General features: G+C 64.5%; 6 protein-coding genes across 6 annotated transcripts in view; 1 reads left to right on the top strand and 5 right to left on the bottom strand.

Annotated features, from left to right (window-relative positions):
- Nucleotides 1-282: 282 nt before the first annotated feature.
- F751_5916 (hypothetical protein) lies at nucleotides 283-837 on the bottom strand (the record flags this gene model as incomplete). The annotated part of the gene is made up of 1 exon (XM_011402873.1): nucleotides 283-837. A coding segment is annotated over one exon (555 nt), but the record flags the coding sequence as incomplete, so codon positions are not given.
- A 976-nt stretch (nucleotides 838-1,813) lies between these two features.
- Nucleotides 1,814-1,993, bottom strand: F751_5915 (hypothetical protein; the record flags this gene model as incomplete). Its single annotated transcript, XM_011402872.1, has 1 exon — nucleotides 1,814-1,993. The coding sequence occupies one exon, from the start codon at nucleotides 1,991-1,993 to the stop codon at nucleotides 1,814-1,816; it is 180 nt and encodes a 59-aa protein (XP_011401174.1).
- A 208-nt stretch (nucleotides 1,994-2,201) lies between these two features.
- On the bottom strand, nucleotides 2,202-4,238 carry F751_5914 (Glutathionyl-hydroquinone reductase YqjG; the record flags this gene model as incomplete). The annotated part of the gene is made up of 7 exons (XM_011402871.1): nucleotides 2,202-2,294; nucleotides 2,437-2,566; nucleotides 2,731-2,819; nucleotides 2,984-3,052; nucleotides 3,247-3,338; nucleotides 3,624-3,926; nucleotides 4,127-4,238. The coding sequence occupies 7 exons, from the start codon at nucleotides 4,236-4,238 to the stop codon at nucleotides 2,202-2,204; spliced, it is 888 nt and encodes a 295-aa protein (XP_011401173.1).
- Nucleotides 4,239-4,832: 594 nt separating this feature from the next.
- F751_5913 (Spinster-like protein 3) lies at nucleotides 4,833-7,683 on the top strand (the record flags this gene model as incomplete). Its single annotated transcript, XM_011402870.1, has 6 exons — nucleotides 4,833-4,956; nucleotides 5,197-5,855; nucleotides 5,979-6,273; nucleotides 6,598-6,813; nucleotides 7,148-7,333; nucleotides 7,640-7,683. 6 exons carry the CDS (start codon nucleotides 4,833-4,835, stop codon nucleotides 7,681-7,683), a joined length of 1,524 nt encoding a protein of 507 aa, XP_011401172.1.
- A 212-nt stretch (nucleotides 7,684-7,895) lies between these two features.
- F751_5912 (Presenilin-like protein) lies at nucleotides 7,896-9,838 on the bottom strand (the record flags this gene model as incomplete). The annotated part of the gene is made up of 5 exons (XM_011402869.1): nucleotides 7,896-8,431; nucleotides 8,588-8,776; nucleotides 8,986-9,295; nucleotides 9,415-9,525; nucleotides 9,674-9,838. The coding sequence occupies 5 exons, from the start codon at nucleotides 9,836-9,838 to the stop codon at nucleotides 7,896-7,898; spliced, it is 1,311 nt and encodes a 436-aa protein (XP_011401171.1).
- A 616-nt stretch (nucleotides 9,839-10,454) lies between these two features.
- The window catches only part of F751_5911 (Phosphoserine aminotransferase, chloroplastic), a gene marked incomplete at both ends in the record, with an annotated part of 3,162 nt that continues 2,630 nt past the window's right edge, over nucleotides 10,455-10,986 (bottom strand). Inside the window, one exon of the mRNA XM_011402868.1 lies at nucleotides 10,455-10,736. Coding sequence (XP_011401170.1) covers nucleotides 10,455-10,736 — 282 coding nt within the window. The remainder of the gene's footprint in view (nucleotides 10,737-10,986) is intronic.

The raw sequence follows: 10,986 nt of genomic DNA, 5'->3' as shown, positions 1-10,986 counted from the left end.
CCCCGAGGCGTCACCCATCCCCAGCCCCGAGGTGTCACCCTCACCCATTCCCAGCCCCGAGGCGTCACCCTCACCCAGCCCCGAGGTGTCACCCTCACCCATTCCCAGCCCCGAGGCGTCACCCTCACCCAGCCCCGAGGCGTTACCCAGCCCCAGCCCTGAGGCCTCACCCTCGCCCATCCCCAGCCCCGAGGAGTCTCCCAGCCCTGAGGCGTCACCCTCACCCATCCCCAGCCCCGAGGCGTCACCCTCACCCATTCCCAGCCCCGAGGAGTCTCCCAGCCCTGAGGCGTCACCCTCACCCATCCCCAGCCCCGAGGCGTCACCCTCACCCATTCCCAGCCCCGAGGAGTCTCCCAGCCCTGAGGCGTCACCCTCACCCATCCCCAGCCCCGAGGCGTCACCCTCACCCATTCCCAGCCCCGAGGAGTCTCCCAGCCCTGAGGCGTCACCCTCACCCATCCCCAGCCCTGAGGCCTCACCCTCGCCCATCCCCAGCCCCGAGGAGTCTCCCAGCCCTGAGGCGTCACCCTCACCCATCCCCAGCCCCGAGGCGTCACCCTCACCCATTCCCAGCCCCGAGGAGTCTCCCAGCCCAAGTCCCGTGGAGTCACCCTCTCCCAGCCCTGAAGAGTCACCCAGCCCCAGCCCAGAGGAGTCGCCCTCTCCCAGCCCAGAGGAGTCGCCCTCCCCCAGCCCCGAGGAGTCACCCTCTCCCAGCCCTGAGGAGTCTCCCAGCCCCAGCCCAGAGGAGTCGCCCAGCCCCAGCCCAGAGGAGTCACCCTCCCCGAGCCCTGAGGAGTCTCCCAGCCCCAGCCCCGAGGAGTCTCCCTCTCCCTCTCCAAGCCCCAGTCCAAGCCCCAGCCCTCCAGCTGACACTTGCCCAGCAGACGCACCCACAACCAACGATGGCTATACATGTGATGGGGACTTGAACCCAGTCATCTGTACTCGAGACGGCACAAACACCGCGGTTTGTGTGGAAGCTGAACAGCCGGCCCCTGGTGAATGTTCCGGAGTCTTTTCTGATACACTTGATGGTCGTTGCACTGAAGTGGATTATCCCATCCTCATCCTTTGCTCTGCTGGTGGAACTACCTACGCTGTCTGCGTCCCTGTTTAATCATCTTTCTATGCACACCGCCCCGTTTCCTCGCCTCGTCCTCTGTCAGTGATTATGTACCACACATGTCCTGTGCAAAGACGATAGATTTTGGAGCCGAGCATTGTTCTGAGGTGAAAGAAGCCGTTTCAGGTGGCACGGCCATCCGGCATTTGTATCCAGCGAGACACATCTCATCGAATATCACTCATTGGTATTAAAGGGTCAATTACTCTAGCAGCATACTGTCGTCGCAGGCGAGTGCTCCTGGCGCAAGCTGCTGGGTCGCCTCCCTCGCCGAGTATCGACAGCCCGACAGGTGGCCGGGTGCCCCCTCCCAGAAGCTGCCCAGAGGGAAAGCGGCATAGGGGAAGGCCTCTGTCTTACCTGGGTGGATGCATTCACGCTGTTGACACCTCACACCACGGACCATGCAATGTCATGGTCCTGTCCATCAAAGACCAGCTTGCCACTCCATCCCTGAAGCCTTTCGCCCTTCCCATCCCGTGCCAGTGCGCCATTATGATCTCGTCCCAGCAACCACGCTCTCTTCGTGACACACATGTAGACTTGGACTGAGAACAAAAGTCAAGACTGTACCATGCTGCTCTGAAGTGGCCCTGAAAGCTTCAAACCCGGCATCCGTGCCCAGTGCCGGTGCTCATGAAGGCACCAGAGGCCAGGCTCCACATCATCAAGGCGTGCCCCGCATCAGGCACTAGAGGAGAAGCGCTCCCTGTCGTGAGGCTGCTCCCACCAGGCCTCCCCGCCCACCGGTATGACAGAGTAGGTGTTCAGCTTGGGGTGGCTGGTAAAGTAGTGCCGCTTCAGGTGGTCGATGTTCACGCTCTCCCTCACCTCTGCGAAGGCCACAAGGGATTGCACGGGCATTAAAGAGTGACTGGGCTAGACATGTTGGCATGCGCCGCGGTGCACATACCCAACATGGCGCGAGAAACGACCACTCCTGCTGGTCTGCGCACACCAACTGTGATAACCAGGCCCACATGCAAGCCAGGGCCTGGTCATCGCTGACACCCCCACATGAGTGGAGGGCTTCCCCCTGCCCCTCTGTCACCCCTCCTGCCCTGCACACACACTAGACCTCGCCTGGGATCTGGAAGACATCGCGCGTGTGGTTGCAAAGGTTGGGGTACTCGTGAATGGCCTTCTTGTTCGTCTTGAAGTACACCTGCAGCGGACCGTTGCGGTGCCAAGGGTCAGGAACTCCACACCATGGACACCGCACCCTCACTCCACCCAGCATGCCTGCCCCATATGGCGTCTGGCCTCACGGCTAGGTCCCCCATCCGGGTAGGGCCCAGGCTGCTCACCACATACACCTCGTCGAATCGGATGAGGGTGACGAAGAGGCGGAGGTCGGCCTCGGTGAAACGATCGCCGGCCAGGTAGCGCTGCTTCGAGAGCAGCGCCTCGGCCTTGTCGAGGTGCTCAAACAGGCCCCTGTGTGCCATGGTGAAATGAGGCATAGCGCCTGATCGACCCGTGCCTCAAGCACTGCTGGACAAGCCGCGCATCCCGACACTTCCCTCACGCCTTGCGCTGGCCTCAACGGCTGCTCGTGCACGGGTAGGAGACCATTGAACCGCCAGCCTCCTGGAACTCACCTGAAAGCCTCCTCGTACGCCTCCTGGCTGGTGGCAAAGCCACACCGATACACGCCGTTGTTGATGTAGGTGTACACCCAGTCATTCACCTAGCGCCAGGGTGAGAGATGAGGGTGAGGAGCGGCAGCGCTACAATCCACCAGGCGCCGTCACCCGGCCCGACCGGCCCGTCATCGTGTGTAACCAGAATGCTGTCTCGTTCCTCCCCTCACCAACACCCGTGGACCATGGTGGTCTCGCCAAGCCTCCCCACCTCATCAATCTTGGCGCGCAGGTCCTCTGGGTACAGATCCAGCTCTGGCTTGGTGGCAACATCATTAAACTGCAGGGTTGTCGGGTGGAGGGGCCTGACTTGTCAGCCGGCCAGGGCAACACACACTGGACGCCCAGGCAGCCTCCGCGCTGCGCCTGCCTCCCAGGTTATCAGCCACCCAGGGTACACCGCGTCGGGCGCAGTCACCAGGGTCATGCCAGGGATTCGACAGCGCCCTCCACCGATTCTCCAACGCAACTCACCGCCGAGTTGAAGATGCGCAAGATTTCGGAGGACTCGTTGTTGACAATTGTCTTCTCCTTGGTGTCCCACAGAATGGGCACCGTGTACTTTCCTGCAGCCAAAAGAATTGCAAGAGGGTTTGGGGAACTGGACTGGTGGCATGGGCCTTGCAGCAGTGTCGATATTGGTCCAAGAGGGGTAAGGCTGCCTGGGTGTACCCAGCTCCTGGGCCCCATGCACTGGGAAGCAGGCCGCCCCATAGTCTGGGCACACGTTCCAGGCAAGCCCTGTCCCTGCGTCTCGCCACTCTGGCTGAAGGGGAGCCCGCACGCATGCCACCAGGCCATCCGTCTCCACATACAGCCCAGCCAGCCTCACCAACCGCGCAACATCTCACCAAATGTGTCCTCTGCGAGCTCATACAGCTGCCTCACGTTCTTGGCATGGTAGTGTGGGTCGGGCACACAGCCCGCACAGTCCACGGACCCATGGCCGGAGACGGGGGTGAAGGGGGCGTCCCCCGGGCTCGCAAAGGTCCAGCCCGCATGGGTGTCGTCAGGAGAGTCGGGGCGAGTCCGCTGCCAGGTGGGGTGCGTCACGCTCAGGCCGATGCTCTCCTCCAGGCCCTTGAGGTACAGGCCAGCCACGCACCGGCTGGCCCAAGGGCAGGCCAGGCTGACATACAGGTGGTACCGCCCAGCTGCACGAGCAGGGGAAGAGTGCATCAGTTGATGGGGAAGGGCCGCACCGCGGAGAGGCAAGGACGCAGGGCCATGGCGGTCAGTTGATGAACATAGGTTTCTCAACATATCAAAACTTCTCGCGATTGCCAACGGAACAGCGAGGGCTGCGCTCCCTGGCATGCATCCATCACCGCAGGCTTCCTCGGTCATGCCCCACCTTCCGGCTCGAAACGGGAGCCTTTGGCGACCTGGTTCCGGAACACCGATTCCTGGCGCTTGAACGCTCCCTTGTCACCCATCTCCTCCAGGGCAGTGCGAGCCTTGGACATTGTGCGGATGCAGCGGAGGGGGGTGGCGCGGGGGGGGAGGAGCAGGTTCTGGCCCACGACTCTCAGCATACGAACCACAGACCACGTCGTTGGGGAAGGGTGTCCGGCACGTTTATGATTGTACTGAATTTTCCATTGGGAGCCGGGTTTGTCTTATTTGGAAGATTGCATGTTGCGATGGGAGGTGATGCGAGGTCCGATCAAGGATCACCCAAAAGTGCTTAAAAACCCCGTCAATCCCAAAATTGGATTCGCGGCAGTCATCTCTAGCACGCGCGATTCGAACTTGTCGGCACACGTATCTGTCAGGGTATGTAACGATTGCCTAGCGGTCCCTGTGATACCGAGGGGAGACTCGCAGCGTCGCTGTTGTACACCGACCAGCGCCCCGTCCGACCTCCACGGCGAGGCGTGGACTGCCGAGCGCGTTCCAAACTCAGCTCACAAATGTCACCATGCATGCTTCTGAGATAATTCTCCTCCTAGGGACGGATACCTCGATGCGGGCCGGCTCCCCTCAACCAGCACACTAGGAGGGACGACCAAATCTCCCCACACCCTGGACACCTTGCACTGGCAGGCGCCGGGCCCTGCATGGCCTCCGGGTGGGGCCCGGAGCCCTTTGAGATCCTGGATGGTGGGACCAAGGAGGAGGCTGCCGATGCACGTGCCGGGGAGGCAGAGTTTGGTGCCTCTGGTGTCAAGCCAACTGCTGGAGGTGAGTTGAAAAGGAGGGCACAGTGGAGAAAGGGGTGAGGAAAAGTGGGGGCGCAATGCTTTTTCAATGACCACAGACAAGGTGTTGCATGCTTGCGAGGTGGTCACAGGGGCTGCAGGTTGTGGGTCAGCTTCCCGCTGCCCCAACCGCCAGCCGGGCTCCCTGCCCCGTGGCCTCGCTCCATCACCATCACGCTCCGCTCACCCCTCCCCTGCCGACATGGACACCCACCCTCCACAGATAGCCCACTCCACATCACAGCCCCCCCCCAACCCCCAACCGCCGTGTCGCGGCGCGAGGCGGCCTACATGATGGCCATCTTCTGCCTGACGGGGTGCCTGCTGTTTGCGGACCAGAACCTGATGGCCCCAAACCTCACCGCCGTGGCCCGAGACTTTGGCTTCAGCCCCGACCAGCGCGACCGCCTGCTGGGCGGCGTGGTCGCGGCCAGCTTCTACCTGGTGGGCGCCCCCGCGGCCCTGCTCTTCGGCTGGCTCTGCGACCGCGTGGACCGCAGGCGCCTGCTCTTCGCCGCCGTGGTGCTGGGCGAGGCCCCCGCCCTGCTCACCCTGGCCGTGCGCCGCTACTGGCAGCTCCTCCTCCTGCGCGTGCTCACCGGCATCTCCCTGGGCGGCGCCTTCCCCCTCATCTTCAGCCTGGTGGGGGACCTGACCACCACCGCCCGCCGCGCCACCGCCGCGGCCGTCATCCAGGTGTCCCTGGGTGCGGGCCTGGCGGTGGGCCAGGGCATCGCCGGCTTCGTGGGGCCGTCGCTGGGCTGGCGGGCGCCCTTTGCCATCGTCGCGGCGCCCACGGTCGTGCTGGCGGTGCTCATGCTGTGCACGACACGGGACCCGCCGCGCGGCCGTACCGAGGAGGCGCTGGCCGAGGTCTTTGAGGTGGGTGATTTGTGATGGTATTGGAGCTGTGTTGGGGGGAGGTGTGGCCCATTCTACTCATGCCAGCCGATTCCCTCACCCACCTCCCCCCCCTACCCAAACACACACACACACATAAACCAGGGCAACCCGGGCTTCGTGTACGACGAGCGTATGACATGGTCCAAGGCCGGCATCCTGCTGCGCACGCCCACCAACATCTGCGCCATCGGCCAAGGCCTCTTCGGCTGCATCCCCTGGGGCATGCTGCTCACCTTCCTCAATGACTTCCTGGCCCAGGAGCGACGCCTGAGCGTCCAGGCGGCCACCACGGTCCTGCTCTGCATCGGCATCGGCGGCGCCCTGGGCGTGCTGGGGGGCGGGCTCCTGGGCCAGTGGATCTACAATCGCAGGAAGGCCGCCATGCCCGTGTTCATCGGTGCGCGCATGCCCAGAGGGGTTGGGTGTGGGATGCGTGGGGTGGGGTGGGTGGGCGGGAGGCGGCCGCAGGATTCCTGGCCTGGCCTCCGGGGCAGCAGTGAGGGCGGGCCGGTCATCGCTGGCTCCATGCCGCGTCTGGCTGCTGGGGCCGGGCCAGGCCTGCCGCACCGCCCCACTTGGCTGTCAGGCTCAACCACATGGCTCCCATCATCTCCCCGCTCCGCCGCCCCCGCGCTCAAAGCTGTCTGCCCACACCCACGCCATTTCCCTTGCACCTCGTCACCGCAACCCCCACTCAATCCCTCCTCAAACAAACACACAGGCTTGAGCACCATGCTGGGCACGCTGCCCATGTGGTACGTGCTCAACGGCGACGTCGGCCGGCGCTACACGGCGACGCTGGTGGCGGCCCTGGGCGTGGGCTTCGCCAGCTCCACCATGGGTCCCAACGCCCGGGCCATGCTGCTGAACGTGAACGAGCCGGAGATGAGGGGGCTGGCCCTGGCGCTGCAAAGCATGCTGGACGACCTGGGGAAAGGTGAGGGGGGGCTGGGATGGGAGAGGGGAGGAGGAGGAGGCCCTCCTTTGCAGCGCGGGTCTCGACTCAGGCGCATACAGCGCATGGGCCAGGCAGCAGCAGCTGCCGGCAGTGGGAGGGGTTGCCGGGGGAATGATACTCCCACATGTCTGGGAGGGTGTCGGTCCCAAGGTGGGTTTATTGCTACGGTTGGAGATGCTATCTGGGGCGACGGAAGACCCCCCCGCCCCCGCCTCTGACGACCGCCGTGAGAGCACTTTCCCCCCTTCCTGCCCAGACCTGAAAGATCCCATCCCCCCTAACCCCCCACCCTCCTCTCTTCTTTGCGTTGAAGGCCTGGGACCGGTGTTTGTTGCGGCCCTGATCTCTGGCCTGGGTCGAACGGCGGCGCTGAACTTGGCAGCTGCCGGCTGGCTACCCTGCGGCGCGCTCATCCTGCTGGCCGCCTTCTCGGTGGAGCGAGACGAGGAGGCGGTGCAGGCCAGGCTGCGCCAGTCAATCGCCCGCATGGCAGAGGAAGGTGTGTGGGCGTGGGTCGGGGAGCAAAGTGGGCCAAGAGGGGTTTGAAAGCGGGGGAGGGAGCATGCATGGCGGGGAGGAGCAGGCCCTGGTCGCTAGGTGCCATGCTGTGGGATGCCAGGTGGAAGCTTGGGCGGGATGGCAGTGTGGCAGTGAGCATGCCGATGACAAGGACCTGCTCAAGGTACTTGAGGCCCGGCAGGTGGCATTGCGGATGGTTTGGACGATCACCCATCACAAATATTTCGTACTCCTTTGACGTCGTGCACGTGGTCACCCCTGCTCACCACCTACCTCACCGTGACAGTGGGAGAGCGGGAGCTACTCACTGCTGCCGGGTCTCAGCACTGATGCAGGGCAGAGGCTCGCCAACATCAGTGCTGCAGCAGGTTGAGACCATGCGTGCCCAGGAGACTCATTGTCTTCACTTTTCGTGTTTGCGTTTTCCCCCCTTTGCTCCTGCTTCCAAGATGTCGGCAAGGCTGACCGGCTGGCCGGAAAATCTGTTACAAGTTGAAGAGGGCCACGAGCAGTATACCACTGCCCGCCTGCTCATACATCATCTAAAAGTACAGGCCGTGCAGCGTCAGGGGGAGCAGGGTGGGCTCGAGCACGGTGCGCGTGGCAAAGTAGGCCAGCGTGCCCAGCGCGATGGAGATGGGCAACGCGGGCAGCGCCGAGTGCGCGACCGAGAGCCAGAGCAGCGTGCAGGCCAGCCCCGCCACGACAGCGAGGAAGGACGCGCCGGCGGCCAGCGCGCTGTGCATGCTGGCGCGCGCCACGAGCACCGAGTAAAAGATGAAGTCGCCCATGCCCAAGCGGATGCCGTCGGGGAGCCAGACGCCATCCTCGCTCCCGCGCTCTGAGGCAGCGGGGTGCAGTGATGGGGCGGAGCGCTGCTGGGATTCGGGGCCGGTCGCTGTGACCCGCAGCAGGCCTGGGTGGTCTGTCCGGGTCCACAGCGAGATGGGAAAGGGTAGTGGGCCGTCCGGCTGGCCGGAGGTGCTCGACCGGGGCCGCAGCAGGCGCTCTGATTCCACCGCGGGACCCGGCGAGGCGTCCTCCGGCGCAGTCTCGCGTCCAGCCTGGACCGCCAGCTCTGCGGGGGGCGCCAGGGAGTCCTGACTACAGTGCGTTCTGATCCAATGACGTGGTCTGGCAGAGCCCACGGTCCCCGCGAAGCCATGCAAGACTCCCTCTCTTTGCCTCTGGCGCGCGAGAGTCAACTCGCACCATGCCCTCCACGCCCGCCCACCTGTCTCACCGGGGACGGGCGCAGGGCGGGCAGGTCTGGCCAGGAGCGGGCCTGCTTCGGCGCTCCGTGCGCCCGCCGCCTCAGCAGCCCCTCCGGCGGGCCGGGCGGAGTACACCAGGGCCGGGATGGGGTCGCCGCTCTCGCTGGCCAGGTCCACCAGCTCCTTCAGGGGGCCCCAGGGCGCCAGAACTGTGCGGAAAATGGCGATCCAGAGAGGTCAGGGTGAAGGGCGAGGAGCCTCTGCGCCCTATCGGGGAGTTGCCCTTCCACATGCAGGCACACCTGATGGTGTCAAGTGCCCCACATGTCGCGACTCCCTTTCCCCCTGGGAGCTGTGCAACAGAGGCTGCCTTTCATTCCCATAGCCTGCACGCCCTGAACCTGCCCAGTCCAGCCACCTGCGGCGATGTCATAGAGGGCCATGGCCACCAGCAGCGTCCAGCTGGTCCACTCCGGGACAAAGGTGAAGGTGAAGGCGGTGCCCACCCCCACGGCAATGAGGTTGGCCTGCTTCAGCAGGAGGGGGGCGGGGAAGTGGAACAGGGTGGCCGCCCCCAGCACCGCCGTATTGTAAAGGAGGAGGGTGAGGGAGACCCAGTCGAAGGGCAGGGAGAAGGCCTGGAGCAGCTCCACGCAGATCAGGCCGTTGAGCGTGAAGAAGACGCTGAACACGGAGAAGCACATGTACAGGAAGATCCAGCGGGTGTACTGCAGGAGAGGGTGGGGGTTGGCGGGGGTTGGGGGAAGAGGAGTATTGTATGCTTTTTTGGATCTGGGCCTGCACAGTCATGTTGCAAGCAGTGGAAGCTCGCCAAGCGCAATCGCACCCCCCGCTTGACGGCAGCGACCAGCCCAAAGGTGGCGATGCCGATGAATGCGACGAAGATAAAGGCATTCAGCAGGCTGCCCCGGAACTTGGTCCAGTCGGAGTCGGTGTCCTGTGAGCAAGCATGGGGAAGGTGATGGCCTGGACATGGGGAACCAGGAGTCAACAGGGCAACAATGGGGGGCAGAGGCACGGCATGCCACCCGATGCCTCGCAGCCAGGACATGTTTTCCCTCAAGATGGTGACGTTCCCCGCTCACGTCCTCGGCGTAGGCTGCGGTGGCGATCGACATAGCCCGGGAGTTGCTCTGGCCGTCGGGGTTCAGCACTGCCACGAGCCACACCGTGATGGCAATGCAGATGCTGACGGGGGCCACGACAGCCGTCAGCTCTGACCCCAGGTCATCGAGGACACTGGGCGCCATGCCCCTCCCAGGCTTGGGTGCCTGGCGCCGGTGAGGGGGTGTCGGGACAAGACAGGGCTACCGGCCTGACGCCCGGCCCTGCCAGGAATTGTACCTCCTGTGCATTCCCTGGCCAGAACAAGGATGAAACACAGTGTGGATAATGACGAGACCTCTAGTCAGTGGATAGGCCAGCCCCAGTACTACACTTTAGGCTCGAGATTCGACTCCGCACGAGATCTCGGCAGATGCTTGCCCCCCATTGTGACGTATGCCATTGGCCGGCATGACTCGCGCCTAGCCAATCATCTCCACCTTCCATCTAGCCCTAGTGTACAGCAGCAAGGTAAGAAGGGATGCTGGGGGGCACTGTCGGAGGAGCCTGACAGACCAGCAAGCGAGAAGGAGGAGCAGGGTGGAGCGCAGCGGCCGCGACCGGCGACCCAGGATCGGTGCCGGCCGCCTGCGCCGCGTCGTGGGCCGGCAGCATCCGGCTGCCCAGGCAATCGCATGGCAATGCGTGCTGCCTGGGCCTGGGACCCGGTCTGTGCAGCTGCAGAGCCTCTTCCGGCCGCTGACTGCCGCAGACACTCAGCCTTTGCACAGCGTCCTTCGGCCACCAGACCGAGCCCGGGCCTCAGGCGTGTCTCGCGGCAAACTCCCGCATGAAGTCGGCGAGGGTCTGCACACCCTCCAGGGGCATGAAGTTGTAGATGGAGGCGCGCATGCCGCCCACGGAGCGGTGCCCCTTGAGCTGCACCATGCCCGCCTGGGCCGCCTCGGCGATGAAGGCCTTCTCCAGGTCGGGGCTGGAGGGGATGGTGAAGGGCACGTTGGTCAGCGAGCGCGCCTCGCGTGCCACTGGGCTGGCGTAGAAGCCGTTGCTGGCCTCGACGGCGTCGTAAACCAGCTTAGCCTTCTGCGGCAGCCAAAGGAGGAGTACCACGGGGAGGGGTGAGGAAAGGGTGGGAGGGATGTATGACGAGTGGGGAGAGTCTTGATGGGGCATGGATGGGGTGCATGTGCGAGCCCCACGCGAGCGTCGCAGTCGCCTCATACACGGCTAATTCAGCACCACGATCGCCAGGTCCCTCCTTGCCCTTCATTAACGCGCGCCCCCCCCCCCCCCCCCCCCCCCCCCCCCCCCCCCACCCCCCCCCCCCCCGCCC

This window comes from Auxenochlorella protothecoides, assembly GCF_000733215.1.
Source record: "Auxenochlorella protothecoides strain 0710 unplaced genomic scaffold scaffold73, whole genome shotgun sequence".
In the NCBI taxonomy this organism is placed as follows: Eukaryota; Viridiplantae; Chlorophyta; class Trebouxiophyceae; order Chlorellales; family Chlorellaceae; genus Auxenochlorella; species Auxenochlorella protothecoides.
Note: the sequence above shows the minus strand (reverse complement) of the source record. Positions and strands in the feature narration are given on the sequence as shown.